This window comes from Cetorhinus maximus, chromosome 12 (genome assembly GCF_964194155.1).
Source record: "Cetorhinus maximus chromosome 12, sCetMax3.hap1.1, whole genome shotgun sequence".
Lineage (NCBI taxonomy): Eukaryota > Metazoa > Chordata > Chondrichthyes > Lamniformes > Cetorhinidae > Cetorhinus > Cetorhinus maximus.
The window spans coordinates 100,639,067-100,657,963 of record NC_135890.1 but is presented as its reverse complement, the minus strand read 5'-3'; the positions used below and the strand labels follow the sequence as shown (position 1 = coordinate 100,657,963).

The window sequence follows — 18,897 nt, the reverse complement described above, 5'->3', positions numbered from 1 at the left end:
CTGGCTGTCACCACAGGAAACTTTCAGGGCTAGAAGTCTTACTGTAGTGTGATAAATCCATTACAGAAAAAGACAATTAGCATTTTTGGGTTTACAAAAAAGGGCGTAGAGTACAAGAACAAACAATCAGAAAGCTGTGTGCCAAGAGGTCTAAATCTATGATAGGTGTTGTTAATGGGCAAGGCACCCAGTCAGTGGTCCAAACTCATAAAATGACTCCATATGGCATCACACCCAGATAGCATGAGACAGCCTCCTTGGAAGGAGGGATTGAACGGTGATCCTATAAAGATGTAGTGCACTAAAAGCATCAATCTTGAGGTCTGTTTTAAGAAAAACCATCACTGTCATACAAGGGATGCAAGTACAAACCTGTAAAAGACAAATTATATTCTGTTGGACTGATGACAGTCTCACCCACTGGTTGGAGAACGGGTGGGAAACCCCTGTCAGTTCCATGGGGGAGGCCTGGTGGAATCAAGTGCCCTCCAGGCGCTTAACTAGCCATCATCAGAGCTTTGCAGTGATTAAAGTCCCTGGAGGCGGAAGTCCCAATCGCGGAGGCCAGCAGCTAATCTTTGGTGCCAGAGCCAGAGGGAGTGGATGCTGCTGGAGGCACTGCACCTACCAGAGGCCCAGGATCATCATGGGACCCCAGGCCAAAGGTCAGTTGGGGCAGGATGGTGATCACTGGATGTTGGAGGCAATGGCTGGAGATTGGCTTTCAATGGTCAGCCCCTGCCCGACGCTTGGTCCTTCGGTCACAAGCTGCCTGATTACGAAGGACCCCCACACCTCCCACCCAGCCCCCAGGTTTGCTGGGCGGCCTTCAGGAAGCGCGGGAAAGCCGTGCAGCCCCCATTTCCTCCCTGAGCCATCATTAAGTAGCAGTGGGCTCAGGGATAATGGGTAGAATTTTCCGAACCCACTGGCGGCGGGCGTGATAGGTGGCATGCATGGAAAATATGGCAAGACCACCTTCACGATGGCACGAGGGCAGGTCACAAATGTCCACTCAGCCCGCTGATGGCAGGCTGCGTTTCCCGCCATGGGTTGGCGAGGAGCTAATTGTAATACATTAGCATATAATGAAAAGGCCACCCTGCCAGGCTTTTGGAACCCCCTCGCATCGTCTGTCCATGTTGGCGGGAAAGCACACCGACGTGTTTCACAACAGCACACAGGCAACGTGCACTTGGCGGCCTTCACTTTGGGGGACCTGAGGTGAGTGAACAGCAATGTTCTCCACAGCTCACCCATTGTTTACAGGCCTCAGGGGCGCTGGGGGGCAGGGGCAAGTGCTGGCCAGCCCCGGAGGCGACTGTTGAGGTGGGAGGGGTGGTGTCCAGGGGCTACTGATGGCTGGCCCCGGAGCAGACTGCTGGGCGGCGGTGGCGGGGCACAGCAAATGCTGGCTAGCCTCAGAGGCAACTGCTGAGGAGTTGGGGGGATGGTGTCCGGGGGCTAGTGCTGTCCAGCCTCAGAGGCGACTGCTTAGAGCGGGGGGATCAAGCGTTGTCCTGGCGCTGCATCCCGCACACAGAAAATCGAGGTGGGGGGGGGCAGGGTATGCGGCAGGGAGTGACCACACATTGGGACACCTGTATGAACTGACCATGCCTCTGCAACTGAGACAGATCAAGCACAGCCACAGTGATATGATTGAGGTCAGGCTCCTAGCCTGCCCACCCATGCAAGCATCGCGGAGGCACCAAACGGCCACCAAGCGCTCCATACCTTATACCGCCCCCACCCTCGAACCCCCCCGGCACAGACTTCAAGTCCACCACCACTTTAATAGACCGTGGAGCAGTTGGACTGCACACGTTGTACAGTCTCCTCGCCAATGCTGGCCATGTAGCAGTCACTGCTGGAGGTGCTCACAGCCCCTTGCAATCTCAGCATCCCGGCTGGGACCAGTGTCCCCCATGTCACAGGTTGACAGAGTAGCCATGCAGTGCACTCATCTCTGCCCATCCGAGGGGTGACCAGCACTCTCTGGGAAGAATTAAGGGGCTGTCACACAGGGCCAGGAAAGGTGCTAAGTACAGCCATGATAACCACGTCTCTCTCTCTTTCATGCTGCAGGAGGACCACGTCAGGATCATGGATCCTGGTGACCTAGCTGTGTGCCTGATGGCCTACAGAGACCATAGAAGGCGGAGGAGAGAGTGACTGAGACACGTACCTTTTAACTTGTGCAGAAAGTTTTCACATCTGAGTGACAAGAGCACTGCTCATCAGAACATGGAGCCACAGGCAGGGTGACATTCTTAGGAGTTTATTGACAATAGTGAACAGTAAGTACAAGTAATCAACACCCTTGGCCAGGTTGTGCAACTACTTTTACCTAACTTTCTTAACCCTGCCGCTATGTCTTGGTGCTCCCCGGACATCCACAGCAGAGGTGGAGGCAGCTTGCTGACTGTGACATCCTGTCTGTGGTGACTTTGGCAGGCCAAGGCTTGGAGGGCCCCGGCCTGCTTTTGGGGTCCTGCTGTGTGGCAGTGGCACCTTCCTTGGCCTGTGAAGCTGGAGCTGCGGAGCTCACAGGAAGAGGGGATTCGGATGGGCTGGTCACTCCCAGAGCCACCTGGGTGGATGGCCCCAGAGTGTGCACCTGCTGATCCTCCTCCCTATGGGTGCCCGAGGGCCCCTGGCTGACTCCGTGAGCGGAAGGGGTAGCTGGAGTGAGATCAAGCTGCCCATCACCTCTCTCATGTACACACTGTTGGAGGCCAACTATGGCATTAGCGATGGAGTTAAGCCCACGCAGCACTGCAGAAGTGATGTCCTGGACCAAGGTCTCCATGGTGGCCGCCATCCTGCCAGTGTTGACTTCGGTGCATTGTAATGCCAGCGCTATCACCTCAGCCTGAAGATGGATGGACTCCTCCATTGTACCTTGCAACCTGTGGAGTGCGGAAGACATCCCTTCCTGTTGTTCCCTAGCTTGCCTTTACAGCTCCAGCAATTGTGACATGACCGAATCCAGAGGCTCATCATCTGACTCAGACTCAGCAACATTTTGGCCTCCAGCTGTCCGAGTGCTGGGGACCTGGGAAGTCCCTGCCTCCGCCTGCTGTGTATCAGAAAGTGCGATGTGCTCATCAGATTGTGATCCCGAGGCTACTGTTAAGCAAGGTCCCGCTGAGGTGAGTGTCTCTGCGCTGGTGGAGGGTGAGGGTGAGCGCTGTGATGCGACTTCAGGGAGGGTGCCTTCAGATTCCTCTTCAGAAGTTTCTTCAGAGTTTGATTGGAGGCCCTGGGTCATGGACTTTGTCGGCTATTTGTCAGATGTGCCTGCGGAAGCAAGGGGAGATAATTAGTGCACGGCAGTGGCCTGTGAAAGAGGACACATCACTCATGGCGTGGTTGTTTGGATGTTGCATTGCTGGATCCTCACTCAGTAGAGCAGCGCTGACCTCACCGTCAGCACAGGACCGGTCCTGGTCAACACCGGCCAGCTGGATGGCTCTGTTTTCGAATTCTGTCAGAACTTTGATTTCCAGCATCCCTCCACCTGTCTGGGACCTTTCCCTCCTGTTGTGAGCCAGTTTATCCTGCATGGATAGGGATAGCGAGAGTGTATCAGGACGCCTGCCAGGCCAGATGATAAGTATGCCTGGCCTGTGTGGGTGGTGAGTGGTCCCATGGACTGGATGAAGACAATGACGGTGTGTGTGAGAGAGTGAATGGTGATGTCCCTTGCACTGGCAGTGAGTGAGGGCCCTGTGGACGTGTGATGGGTTTGTGAGTATGTAAGTTGGGAGAGATGAAAAGAGTGACTTACGCTGGCGGAACAGAGGAGATCATTCATCCTTTTGTGGCACTGGGTGGCTGTCCTCCTCTGCAGGGCATTCATGCTGACCACCGCTGCCACTGTCTCCCAAGCTGGGTTGGTGACATTGCTACCCATTGGCGGCCAGAGCAGGGGTAGAGCAAGTCCCGTTGGGCCTCCATGGCATCCGACAGTCGCTCGAGGGACCCGTTGTTGAAGTATGGGGGCTGCAGTCTTTTTTCCTTTGCTGGCCACGTCTCCTGGACAGCAGTGCTGAGCTGGTGGCGATGAGTGCTTTGCTGGTGGCTGCCTTTTAAAGATGGCGGCTGGCATGATACAACAGCAGGGTGGTGGCGAGCGGGTGAATGAGAGCCCGCCACCATGGAAACGGCATATTTCCCAGGAATGCATAATTAATGAGGCGGGCTCGGGAAGATACAGTGTGAAAACCCGCCATTTTTGTCGGCAGGTTGGACTCCATTTTATTGGCCCGCTACCGCACTTAGTGCAATTCTGGGAACATTCCACCCAATGTGTATCAATTGGCTCATTAATGAGCCTAATGGACATCCCACTGTCGATGGCCAGGAATCCCATGTCAGCCCTTTCTGTCTTTCCACTTAATCGGGGAGGTTTTGCTGCCACCAAGAGACTGATGCGGCGCCTCACCCACGATTAAGTAAGTCCAGCCGCCATGTTTCCTGCCGCAATGGGGCTGCATTGAATCCAGCCTTAAATTTCATGAAGAAGTTTTTCAGTTAAATAGTGATCAATGCCTGGGGCGGTCTTCCAGTTAGAGCATTGGAGCCAAAAGCTCTATTGTCATTCAAGAGGCAGATAGTTGTTGAAATGGGATTAATGGGAAGGTATCAGAAGACTATGGAAGGATGAACTGGATGAGTCGAATGACATCTCTCATCTGTACTTATCTTTTGTGGTCTCTACTGTTAGGGCATTTGAGGTCAGGTCAGGGCCAGACTCTGCAGCTCTATTGCCGCTTTCGTACCAATGCATCAAAATAAAAGTAGCATTATAACCACAAGCTTCGATGACATATCCACTTCAGAGTTATGTACATTGTCAGCTTACAGTGATGCTAAATATGTACCATGATTTAGCATGGAAGATAAATATCTGGCCAGTGAGAAGCACCAAAACTTGGGCTTGGCCAACTTGATGCTGCATTCACGCTGACACGCTCAAAAACAATTTCACGTACTGCATTTGACAAAATTCTGATCGCTCCAATAGATGCCAAAAGGTTTCATTCATAATCATTCCCAGTAACTCTTTTCCAGGAAAAGAATTTCCTGCAACCAGAACTTAAGTCACAATGTTTTAATTTCACAGTTATTCCCATGTTTCCATGCTATATTAAGTTCTAGAATGCCAGTAGTTACACATTTCATGAAGAACTCTTATCGCTATTCCCCCCACTTGCAACTGCTTCTCATCTAAATGTAACCAATAATTCACATGTGAGTCAGCCTGGAGCTGAAACGGAGGTCCAATTGGTTTAAGTGAAGGGTTACATGCTGATGTTGGGTTAGAGAGCTCCGATGGTGCTGCACCATGAACTACTATGATCCAGCATTGTGCCTATTCCTCACATGATGAGCTCCCACTCTCAATTGCACATGTAGGGAGGGATGCCAAGCAAAGGACAGGCACTCTTCAGGTCAACAGAAATTGGAAGTCCAGTCACGCCAAGGCAAGATCATGCACTCTCCGTTGCCTGGCATTGCAGAGGAGGGGAAACTACTTTCTATCTCTTAACTGTGAAAGGAGTGTGGGAAACTTTGGGGGAAACAAAAAGATAAGTTTGTGTAATCAGTCTGAATGCAGTGTGAAAAATTATCTCAGCCCAATTATTCAATATCACAAACTCCATAACATAATTGGTGTGCTGAACTGAACACTGCAGAATTAAAAACTTGCATCCACAAAGGAATTAGCTAAAGTTTTATAACATAAAGCAGATTTATTTAAAAATGGAACATGCTTTAATACAATGTATATTCCTGTGAAATCAAACTTTGATAGTTTTTATGCTCATTAGCTTGTAAGAAAATTGGTATACTGTATCAATACTGGTATATATATTGATATTAGTAAAACGTGGAACACACACACACACACACACACACACAACTGACTCAGTTATTCATGCTTTCCACATCTGTAGCAGGACAGTATCCCTTTTGTAAGTTTTTCTCAAGAGCAATCTAACATAAAGCACTCTCTTACTTGCTGAGGTCATGAAATATGCTCAAAGCATTATAGTTTTTTTTTAGAACAAAACATTGGTATTATAAAATTTGCTATCATGTGTAACTTTGGCAAGGGTATCAAAGTAGCTTCATATGATTAAAATTAAGTAACAGAGAGCAGGCTGAATGATTTTTTCTTTTGCTAGCAACTGATATAAGGAAGATATTATCGAGTAATTTTAAATCTTTTAAACTTTGCACTTAGATAGACAAACAAAAGGAATAGAAACTGTTTAAAACAAAAAATGAATAAACTTACTCAGTAATTTTTTTGTTATTTCATGAAATAAATCATTTGTAACTTTGTAAAGTAGAAGGCAATATTTTTCATAAATCAAATTCAACAAGTCAATGATTTTGTGCAAGAATCCTTTGTACATCAGCTATCAGAACTGTGAACCCCTTAGTCCAAAAAACTAACATTTGAATTTGAAACCAAGGTCCATGTCTTACCAGGTGTTATTTTGGTGCTGAATTATAGTGCAAAATCTTACACTATTTCATATTAAGTGCCATGTTTAAAATAGGCTAACGTGTTGCTTTAAATGCATTTCTGTGCTAAAGCAGCCATTTTCTGTGCTGGCAAAGAATGGGCACACACAGTAAAGGAACTGTGCAGATCCAGGTGAACATAGTTATTTTACTTTAGAGCAACTGTATACCTGCATGATGATCTCTATAAGGTCTGAGCACTTTTTCTTCCTTAACATTTTTGTGGAAATTAAGCCACATCATCGTACATGAGTCCATGCCACCCAAAATCTGGCTTTATTTTTGTGGCTAAATAAATTTCTTTTGCAGGGACTTGGAGGCAAAAAAAGGTTTGCAACACTTCACACATCAACAATGCCCCTTGAGCAACAATGCTAGTTTGTTCCATTGTTGCAATATTAAAAATATAACATTGTTGGTGAATGGGCGAAGTGGGCTGAGGTGGCCCAAAAGCAGAACACAGACATTCTTTGCCAGCAACAGGGACAGAATTAGATTTTATACCACCAGAAATAACTAAAATTGGACCCAAAGTATCTTTCTAACGATTTGATGAAATATTTTGCTGTATAATTGAGATAAATGTACAGAACTGAAAAACATTATTTGATGGAAGGGAAAAATATTATCAGATCAAAAGTGTTTTAAAATAGAGCATGTCTACTTTATCAGGCTGCTTGATCAACTAATTTTCACAACTTTATTTCAGTTGTGTGCAAGTTTAAACAGACTATTGCTTGACTTTTTACAGAAGTACAATCCAGTATGAATTTGGAGCTTACCGGTTGTCCTTTATCTCCTGGTTCTCCCTTTATCCCTGGTTCCCCCTGTAAAATATGACACAATAATAAAGTACAAATCTCTTATGGCATAAGGGACAGTTAAAGGGTTAGTTCCATTTTTATTTGCAAAGATCTGAATTTGATTCATTTCAGGATTTGTGCAATCTGTTATTTTAAAAATGAAGGACACAACACATACTCCTGGCCTCCTAACTGCTCAGTAGGCAAATGCTCTGCCCCATGTGGTACTGAGTCACGTCGACTAGTAGCTTCCAGGTTAAATATTTAGTCCACCAATGTGATAATGTGGCAGCGGAAGTGCTAATGCTGCCTCAGTATGGCTTTGGATGGGAAAAAGTGCTAAAGTTGGCCTCAGCGTACATGGACCTGAGGAGGTAGAAAGGCAGAGAATTCAACCAATGATTCTGTTGTAAGAACAGGATGAGCTTGGCGGGTAATGACAGAATCCGGCTTGCTGCAATGTCTGTTATGATCAAATAGACTACTATCTAGATTAATATATGAAAATTACCAGAGATACTCCCCGCATCTGTGGAATTATATTCTAGCCCGGAATATGTCAGGACAGGAGCTAGAGAACAAGATTGGAGGAAAAAGCTGTCTTACCATAGTATCTCATTTAAGAACCTGTCCCTACAGAGTTAGGGTGGGACATCTGTCCCTAACTCCATGTCATTGTCCCAGCTCAATTTTCCAGGTAGTTGTCAGGCATCATCAGTGAACGCCCAGCAGGATTCACATCAACAAATGGGAGCCTAACAATGGTTTCCAGGAAATCATTATGATGCGGCAACGGGGCGGTTACTTCAGTACCCAAAGTAGTAAGAGGCAATGCTAAGGTGGCCACAGAACTCCAAAGTTTGGACCAGGCCAGGGCTAAAGCCATCACCAGGTAAACACTGGGAGGGAGAGGAGGCCTCAAGTATGGCCTCTTATAAGACCATATGACATAGGAGCAGAAATTAGGCCATTCGGCCCATCAAGTCTGCTCTGCCATTCAATCATGGCTGATAAGTTTCTCAACCCCATTCTCCTGCCTTCTCCCCGTAACCTTTGATCCCCATACCAATCAAGAACCTATCTATCTCGGTCTTAAATACACTCAATGACCTGGCCTCCACAGCCTTCTGTGGCAATGAATTCCATGGATTCACCACTCTCTGGCTAAAGAAGTTTCTCCTCATCTCTGTTCTGAAAGGTCTTCCCTTTACTCTGAGGCTGTGCCCTTGGGTCCTGGTCTCTCCTACTAGTGGAAACATCTTCCCCACGTCCACTCTATCCAGGCTTTTCAGTATTCTGTAAGTTTCAATCAGATCCCCCCATATCCTTCTAAACTCCATCGAGTATAGACCCAGAGTCCTCAAACGTTCCTCATATGTTAAGCCTTTCATTCCTGGGATCATTCTCGTGAACCTCCTCTGGAATCTTCTACCATTTCTGCTGCTATCTCAGGCCTACAGACATGGTGGTTTTGGTAACAGGCAGAAACAGGGGTAGACAAGAGAGAAAGAGGCTGGCAACCTGAGCCTTGAGAACTAACAGAATCGTAGAATGGTTATAACACAGAAGGAGGATATTTGGTCAGTTGCAGCTGTGCTGTTTCTCTGCAAGTGCAATTCAGCTAGTCGCACACCCTGTCCTTTACCCAACACCCTGCAAATTTTCCCTCTTCAGATGCTTATCCAATTCTCTCTTGAGAGCCCCAACTGTAACTGCCTCCACCACACACTCAGATAGTACTTTCCAGATCCTAAACGCATGCTGCGTAAAAAAGCTTTTCCTTCTGTCACTCTTGGCTCTTTCGTCAATCGCCTTAAATCAGTATCCTCTGGTTTACGATCCTATTGCTAATGGCAACAGCTTCTCTCTAAGGACTTTGTCTAGACCCGTCATGATTTTGAACACCTCTATCAAATCTCCTCTGAACCTTCTCTTCTCTAAGGAGAACAGACCCAGCTTCTCCAATCTATTCATGTAACTGAAGTCCCTCATCCCTGGACCCATTCTCATAAATCTTTTCTGCACCCTCTCTAAAGCCTTCATGCACATTCCTCCACTACATTAACTCTCCAATCGTAGCATTTAATTGCATTCTGAGTTACCTTCAAATTTCTTCTTCCTCTTACTTTGCTTTTCTGAACGTTTGCGTAAAGATGTTTTTTCTGCGGTTTTAAATTTTTATTTTTGTACTCAAAGTCCTTCTTTTTTGGTTTACTTTGAATCAACAATTTGCTTTACCTTGTATACATTGTTCAATAATATTCTATGTAACTTGATGAGGGTCCCCCAAAGCAATACTTTTTAGAATATGTACAGCTCAAACTTCTCCAATCTTTCCTCGTAGCTCTCCCTTTTACACTTTGGATTAGTCCTGTTGCTTGTTTCGGTAATAATCTCTTGTTATAATCTCTTCAGAATTAAAATTGGGAGATTACAGGGATAAGAAAGGGCAAGGTCATCGAGGATTTTGAAAACAAGGGAAATTTTTGAGAATTTTAAAATTGAGCCGCTGCTTAGCCAGAAGCCAATGTCAGCTCGCACAGTGGATGATGGGTGAGTGGGACTTTGTATAAGTAAGGACATGAGGAGCTGAGTTTTGGAAGACCTCAAGTTTACAGAGGGCAGAATGTGGGAGGCTTGCTCAAGAGTGCATGGGAATAGCCAAGGCTAAAGGTAACAAAGACATGAATGAGGATTTCAGCAGCAGATGAACTGAGGTGGACGGAGTTGGGCAATGTTACAGAGGTGGAAATGGAACATTGCAAGAATAGAACATTAGGGTAATAAGATATTGCAAGCAATAAAGAAATAGCTTTTTTTAAAATAGGATTTGCACAATATAAGAGAAAAGACAAGAGAAAAGAGGATGTGGAAATTAATGACAGGATATGGTGACACACAATCGGCAACAGGAAGAAAATTACTATACTATCTAAACAAAAATAGCTTATTCTAGAAAGTGGGGAGAACCACAGTGCACAGTAGGATTATACATTACATACTACACAGAAACAGACCATTCAGCCCAAGGTCTGTGTTGTTGTGCTGTCTGCATTTATACTCCATGCGAACCTCTTCCCAACATCCTTCATCTAACTCTGCCAATATATCCTTCTTTGTCCTTTCACCCCTGCAATCTGGAGCAAACACAATCTTTTGCCACCTGAAAGCATTCTGAGTGATTTGAGTTTAAGCAGTCAGTCGGACAGGGTGCTGAGCTGATTGGAATGAATGGTGAGAAATAGAAATGCAAAAGTAGTGCATTTTTCTGAGGTTGGGGTTAAGGCACAAAGGCAGTGTTGGTGCAGAGGAGGAAAATCTCTACATCTAACCCATGCTACGCCTTAACCTGAGAATGCCTGGGGTGCAAAGAGTGGAAAAATATTCAGCTCCCTGAGATTTATTCTCAGCTTTATCAGACAGAGAAAGATTTAAAAAAAATTAAAAACAAAACAATTTCTAGAAAGACAGGAAGGAGAAAATACTTCTACGTATGTACAAAAGAAAAACATGAAGCAAATTGAGATTAAATACCATAATGGGAGGAGATAATCTACAAAAGGGATAGGCTTCAATAAACTGATTGACCTTTTCTTACAAAGCAAACAATATATAGGCATGTGAAATTTTTTTTTAAATGGGAACAGTTCGAGTACAAGGTTGCCAAAAGAAAATGGGAGCCCTGGGAGCCATTTTTACCTTTGCTGCCTAAACAGTGACCTGGAACATTAGATTGCCCTCCTGTTTTAGAGCCCACCTGATTTTCATCCCATTGAACTATAACTATAACTTACTCCATTATAAATCCTTTAAGGACAGTAATGATTTTGTTTGTAGATTCCTGTCAGGCTGATGTAATAGAATGCAAACTTACAGACAGGGACAAAAACTGTCCAGGTGACATTCTGGCAATGTTGACAATTTTTGGGTAATGCACACACTAGTTGCCAGTGATCATTCTATAACACAGTGATAAGACACAAAAGAAAATACCTTTGTTACAGCCATTTAAATATGAGTTAAAACACTCTAAGCTGTTTGAAGGGCTTTGCTATTTTGGTCTCACAAAAGGTTTAAATGGTACATGTACAAAGTACATTGTTTACTACTCATTATCTGCTGATTTCTTTTCCTGTATAAACTTACACTCTGTATTGAATGCTTTCACCCACTCTAGTATTGGTTTACCCTGAGGCAGCCAGCACTGGGGTCACTGCATGAGAAGGAGCAGGTCTACGTGTGGCCTAATAGGCAGCCCCTAAAGGGAACCACAGCAGGCCACTACCAAAAAAGATAAGGCGGTTTAAAATGCTCTTCTGAATATGGATTTGCGCGGGGTCCAGCATGAAAAAGGCAAGCCACTAACCTGGCTACTTCTATCCTTCCTTGTGATTGCTCCGCTCTCACAGTCACTGCCATCTCTCAGTCACACCCTTCTCAGTTCCCTCATCCCTCCTTTCCAGTAGCCGCCACCCTCTCTCACTCCCCGAAAATCTGCAGTTCGTTTCTTCAATGATAACGAGCACAACTGGACGCATCTCAAGCCTTCCCACTCCAGCATGTCATGAAGACATATTAATGTGTATAATGTTGTTGGAAATTATTTTAAAATTGGAATTGTAGTACGGTATGTGTCTACGTGTGTGTCTATTTGCATGTTTGTGTGTGGCTTAATTGGATTAAAGTCAGCTAGTCTGGTGCTTTGATGTATAATAGCTTGAGATGTTGATCAGATAAATGTAAGGAGTAAAAGGTAAAGTGCAATTTACATTTTGTTGAATAAACATTCAAAAGAATGGGTAAAATCTTGCATCTGGCTAGGAGACACCAAGCAATGTGTTTATATTACTAATAAAATTGGTGGAATGAAAGGATTATTGTTAGGAGAGGTAAAATTAAAAACCTAGTACTACAATGAAAAAACTTACATTCATAGGGAAAGCTAGGTATAAACCGAGCAGTTTATGTGAGAGTCAGCGGCATGTAAGATCTAACATGTAAGATGTAAGCCTAGGACTGTGTCTGCAAAGGAACATCATTTCGAATTCATAAGGTTAAATGTGCTTTGCCTGCTGTCTGTTTAAAGTTTATGGCCAGAAAATTCCCCCCGTTGGGGGGGGTTGTGCAGGGCTGGGCAGGGACGGGTGCGAACCCGATCGGCACCCCCGATCGGGGCTGTGCTGCCATTTTATGTGGGCCAGCCAAATAAGGCCCGCCCATCGTGACGCATGCCTGGAAGCGGAGGTGCCTCAGAGGGACTTGTTTCAGTGTTAAACTTTTAAATAAAGGATTTTTAAACTTTTAAAACATGTCCCCTCATGTGATACTATCACATGAGCTGGGACATGTCAAAGAATAAATGTATACGTTTTTATTAGATTTTAAAACAGTTCATGAAACCTCATCCCGCCTGTGGATGAGGTTTCATGAAAAATGCGAAGGCCGCCTGGGCTCTTCACCTCCCACCAACCTTAAGGTTGGATGGGCAGCTCATTAAATTAAGTTAATTAGGTTTTGAATGGCCTTAATAGGCCCTTGACAGTTCGGCGGGCGCGCAGCCAACTTGGCTGTGCACCCGCCGAACTGAAAATCTAAAAGACATGCGGTGACATCGGGACGCCTGCATGACGTCACCGCGTATCATCTTATGCGTCGGCAAGCGGGCCCCGCCTCCACTCGCCGATGGGAAAATACTGCCCTATCGGTTATTGTTGCCTTGGTGAAGATTTACCTGGGAGTGATTAATTTGGGGATTGGTTTAAAAGTTATTATGGTAGCCATTTGTAGACACGTGTATGTGTTTAATTCCTTGTTAAATTAATAAATGTTTAATTTAGTCTTATATAGAAAAACCTCTTGAGGCTTGATGGTCTTATTACTGAATTCAGAGCTGCATCTCAAACATACCAATTGAAAATATAGGTTCTGACAGTTGTTTCAAGTTTCACTCTGGGATTTAAACAACTCAGCCTTTACCAACTGTTGTGTCATAACAAGTACCAGGATTGTTCCCTCCATGCCCGTTTTTAGCCAAAAACAAATCTTTCCCCCATTTGTTTCAGGTAACAGGATCGCTACAACTCTACTTATATAAATCTAATAACTGTTTCAAAAAATAGATGAAATAAATACATTAATTCAGTCATGAAAATCTGAGATGTGTGAAAACCAGTAGCACAACTTACTGTTTCTCCTCTGAGACCGCTTTCTCCAGGATATCCAGATAGGCCCTAATTGAGTTAAAAAGAGAAATTTTCACATTGAAGCCATTAAACAAACAGCTCTGGAGTTACAATTTGTTATTTTAAAATTAGCTTTTGAATCAGCAGCCAGTACAAATTAGACTTGAAAAGACATGACTATGTGACAAAAAAGAGAAAAGCTTATTTAGTCAACTTTTTGGACTGAAAATTTCTTGAAAATAAAGGAGACTGCGTCATTTTCTTCGCAATCAGCGCTTAACAAATTTCTGGGAATGTATGGTACTGAAAGTGTGGGGTTTTCAGCCTCATAAATGTGTAAAGCTCCTGGTGGGATCCTTACTGGAGTACTTAAATGATACAGAACCGGATCATTCTACAGAAGCTCTGCAATCACAAATCATGCTTTACAGTACACTGCTGAAAGGAGACACTTTGGGCTGATAACCAGCCAGCAATCTTCTGCACCAGCCAAGATGTTACAAGTCACGTTTGCTGGCATTATTTTACCCACTGGTCAACTGACGTGGAGAAGAGACTCCATAGGAACTGGGTCAACAGTGTCAAATGCAGACCTCTGCCTTCTGCTGTTAACAACACTTGTTACTAACATGGCCCATAAAACTGCCACAGCCAGGAACAGAACCAGTCAGCTGTTGTCTCAAGACCTCACATAAGGACGTCATTTTTGGCTAACTTGTTAATCGTTGTCATTTCAGCATTCAAAAGAGCTACTAGCTTTTAAGCCTTTACAAGGGTTTTCATTAATTTTGTCCCTAGGTGTTTCCATGGTCACACGTTTTGGAAGTGCTGCTGAAGAAGCCTTGGCATCTGGTGTATAGGTTGCTGTTTCTTAAGTGCCACTTGGTAGCACTGTTGACGACACCTTCCATCACTTTGCTGATGATCGAGAGTAGGCTGATGGGGCGGTAATTGGCTGGATTGGATTTGGCCTGCTCTTTGTGGACAGACATACCTGGACAATATTCCACTTTGTCGGTAGATGCCAGTATTGTCGATGTGCTGAAACAGCATGGTTAGGATGTGGCTAGCTCTGGAGCAGAAGTCTTCAACACTATAGCCAGGAAATTGTTGGGGCCCATAGCCTTCAGCAAATTCGATTCACTCCATGCAATCTTATGTGGTATCCAGTGCACTCAACAGTTTTTTGATATCACATGGAGTGAATTGGTTGAAGACTGACACCTGTGATGCTAGGGATGTGAAGAGGAGGCTGAGATGGATCATCCTCTTGGCACTTCTGGCTGAAGATGAATGGAAATGCTTTAGCCTCATCTTTTGCACTCATGTTCTAAGTTCCATCATCATTGATATTGCGGATGTTTGTGGGGCTTTCTTCTATCATTTGTTGCTTAATTTTCCACATCATTCACGACTGACATGGCAGGATTATAAGAACATAAGAAATAGGAACAAGAGTAAACCATTCTGCCCCTCGAGCCTGCTCCGCCATTAAATAAGATCATGGCTGATCTTCTTGTGTTTCGATTTCCACATTCCCATCTAACCCCAGCAACCTTTGATTCCCTTGCCTAACAAGAATTTATCTACCTCTGCCTTAAAAATATTCAATGACCACGCCTCCACCACCTTCTGAGGCAGAGAGTTCCAAAATTGCACAACCTTCAGAGAAAAAATCTCTCCTCATCTCTGTCCTAAAAAGGCGACCCCTAGCTTTAAAACAGTGCCCCCTATTCTGGACTCACCCACAAGAGGAAACATCCTTTCGATGTCCATCTTGTCAAGGCCGTTCAGGATCTTGTATACTTCAATCAAGTCACTCCTCACTCATCTAAGCTCCAGTGGAAACAAGCCCAGTCTGTCCAACCTTTCCTCATAAGACAACCCACTCATTCCAGGTATCAATCTAATAAGCCTCCAATACATTTACATCCTTCCTTAAATAAGGAGACCAAAACTGCGCACAATATTCAAGGTGAGGTCTCACCAATGCCCTGTATAACTGAAGCATAACATTCTTACTTTTATGTTATAATCCCTCTCGTAATAAAGGATAGCATTCCATTAGCCTTCGTAATTACTTGCTGTACTTGCATACTAACTTTTTGTGATTCATGTACTAGAACACCTAGATCCCTCTGTACCTCAGAATTATGCAGCCGTTCTCCATCTGACTAACACTTTTTTTTGTTCTTCCTGCCAAAGTGAACAACTTCACATTTTCCCACATTAAACTCCATTTGCCAGAGCTTTGTTCACTCATTCAACCTATCTATGTCCACCTGCAACCTCCTCATGTCCTCTTCACAACATACTTTCCTCTCCATCTTTGTGTCATCTGCAAATTTAGCTACCATGCCTTCACTTCCCTCATCTAAGTCATTGAAGTAAATCATAAAAAGTTGAGGCCCCAGTACAGACTCCTGTGGGACTCCACTCGTCACATCCTACCAATCAGAAAAAGACCCATTTATGCATACTCTGCTTTCTGCCAGCCAGCCAAACTTCTATCCATGCTAATATGTTACCTACTACACCATGCGCTTTTATTTTCCGTAATAATCTTTGATGTGGCAAATGCCTTCTGGACTTCCAAGTACAGTATGTCTACAGGCTCCCCTTTATCCACTTATCAAAAAACTCCAATAAATTGGCTAAACATGATTTCCCTTTCACAAAACCATGCTGACTCTTCCCTATTGCCTTGAGCTCTTCTAAGTGCCCAGCTATAACCTCCTTAATGATCAATTCTAATAACGTCCCCATGACAGACGTCAGGCTAATTGGCCTATAGTTTTCTGTTTTCTGCCTCTTTCCCTTCTTGAATAGAGGGGCTAAATTTGCTACTTTCCAATCTGATTGAACCTTGCTAGAATCTATCAAATTTTGGAAAATTAACACCAGTTCATCTACTACCCCATTAGCCACCTCTTTTAAGACCCTAGGATGTAGACTTGCCAGCCCGCAGCTCCATCAATTTGCTCGGTACCATTTACCTAGTGATTTCAATTTCACCAAGTTCTTTTCTTCCGTACACCTCCTGATTTACAGCTATTACAGGAATGTTTTTTTGTATCCTCTATAGTGAACAGAGAAGCAAAATATTTGTTCATTTCTTCCGCCATTTCCTTATTATCTACTATTAACTCCCCACTATCACTCTCTAGAGGACTAACACTCACTTTACTCACTCTATTCCTTTTTAAATACCTGTAGAAACTCCTGCTATCCATTTTTACATTTCTAGCTAGCTTCCTCTCATACTCTAATTTCTTTCTCCTGATTAACCTTTTAGTCATTCCCTGCCGTTCTCTATATTCTGTCCAATCATCATTCCTGCCACTCATCTTTGCAGAGTTGTGTGCTTTTTCCTAAAGTTTGTTGTTTTCCATAACATCTTTAGTTAACCACGGATGCTGGATCCTCCCATTACAATTTTTCTTTATAGTAGGAATGTACTTGTTCTGAATACTCTGAAATATCCCCTTAAATGTCTGCCACTGCTTCTCTATTAATCTATCCTCTAGCCTAGTTTCCCAGAATTTTGACCTGATGAGATGTTTTGGGTGAACTATGATCAGAATTCTTGGTCATGGAATCGCTGTGGAAGTTGTCTGTGGATGACATTGCCAATGGCCAACATGCAGATTATAAAGAGAGTGGGACAAGGATAGATCCTTGTGGCACTTCACAAGTGATGATGCAGGCGTGGGAAGAGATGTCACTCCTAGAAATTCTTGCCTACAATCGGATGAGTAGGAGTAAAACCTATGGTAGAGGAGAGGTCAATAAAGAATGCAGGATCATGGGAAATTGAGGTTTGGATAAACCATTAGGCCTGGAAAACTTACCTGGTTTTAGTTGATGACAATCCCACCTTCACACAATATTCGTCATGAACTTTTTATAATGTTTACTTCTTTAATGCTCATTTCACAGAAGTAGCTACAAATAAATTACACCGTGGCCTTATAAGTCATTCTACCATTCTAGTACATCAAACATGTCCTCCTCCAATCTCAAATACGTTTGCAACTTACTCTGTCTCCTTTTTCACCTTTGGGTCCTTCTAGCCCTGGCAAGCCTGGCCGACCAGTCAATCCCTATGTAAAATAAGGTATGTTTTTGTTTAGAAAAATGAGGCTTGAGGTTTCAAATACAGTATGCACAGTAACCTACATTCCTCTCACTTTGAATTTATATGAGAAATTGATAGCTTCTGATTCATTAAGACAAAATCTCTTCTTGCAAAAGTGCAATTCAGGTTCCACTTACATTTTCTGAATCTGTGGAAGTAAAGCCCATAAGAACACCAAAAATAATATACATACTAATGTGGACACAAATGGGTATCGTGTGAAATTTGAATGATTTTCTCTATTAAAACCACATGAGTTATTCACACTTCATTATTGCAATGACTTACATCTTTTCCCGGAGGCCCAGGTGGTCCGATAGGTCCTTGCTGACCAGGTGAACCTAAAAATTTTCAATAAAAGAATAAGTTTAAAAGGTGCCAATGTCTAAAAAAAACCCTCTAATGGTTAACTACCAGGCAATGAGGACCTGTATCTCAGAGAAGGAGCAAATCAGAAACAATAAGTTGAATTACATGGGATGCTATGGTCCCCACCAACCCAGGCTAAAAGTCAGAGGGGGTGGTGCATGGCCAGCGGAAGAACAGCCAATTGGCCGTTAATAGACTGGAGACAGGGTTTTTAAAATTATTATTCCTTCATGGGGTGTGAGCGCCGCTGGCAATGGCAGCATTTCGGCCCCTCAGGGACAGAAATTACCATCTCGGAGAGCTGCCAGCCAATTAGAGGCGAGCAGCTCTCATCTCAATGTACTGGTAGCACCAGCGGGACCATTGTGGCCACTGATGGTACTGCAATCAGGCGAGCTGCAATGGATTTGGACTTTGTAAGTACTTGGGGGTTGGTGAGAGGCGCAGGGGCTGGGGTTTGAGATGCCATTGGGGTAAGGCAATCTTTGGGGGGGCGGGGGGTGCAGGTTTATGCATTGGAGAGGTGTCTTCTGATGGGCCCAGGGGGTTAGTTAAGGAGGATCAGTCCATCCATCACCATCCCACACAGGGAAACCCCCGGCTGGCTGCTTGGCATGGGCCTCCCCAGTTAAAGGCAGGCACAAAGAGACCCTTAAGTGGGCATCAGGTGCCCGCTTAAGGGCCTCAATTGATCCATTGGCAGGTGGGCTGTGTTAAATCCAGCCCAATGGGTCCAATTTTAACTCTGTGCAAGTGAGTGGATTTTGAGTGAGTTAAAATTCCCAATGTTCTTCAGTGGTCCTCCAAATTTCATGAATCAGCAAGTGCACACAAATGCCAGGCCATGGCCCTCCTCACTGCC

The 18,897-nt window shown here is 44.2% G+C and overlaps 1 protein-coding gene across 1 annotated transcript in view; it reads right to left on the bottom strand.

The window, feature by feature from the left end:
- The window catches only part of emid1 (EMI domain containing 1), a 386,658-nt gene that overhangs the window by 17,007 nt on the left and 350,754 nt on the right, over window positions 1-18,897 (bottom strand). The window contains exons 10-13 of the mRNA XM_078554249.1: window positions 17,955-18,007; window positions 17,569-17,631; window positions 13,532-13,576; window positions 7,326-7,370 (exon numbers count right to left, since the gene is read on the bottom strand). Coding sequence (XP_078410375.1) covers window positions 7,326-7,370; window positions 13,532-13,576; window positions 17,569-17,631; window positions 17,955-18,007 — 206 coding nt within the window. The remainder of the gene's footprint in view (window positions 1-7,325; window positions 7,371-13,531; window positions 13,577-17,568; window positions 17,632-17,954; window positions 18,008-18,897) is intronic.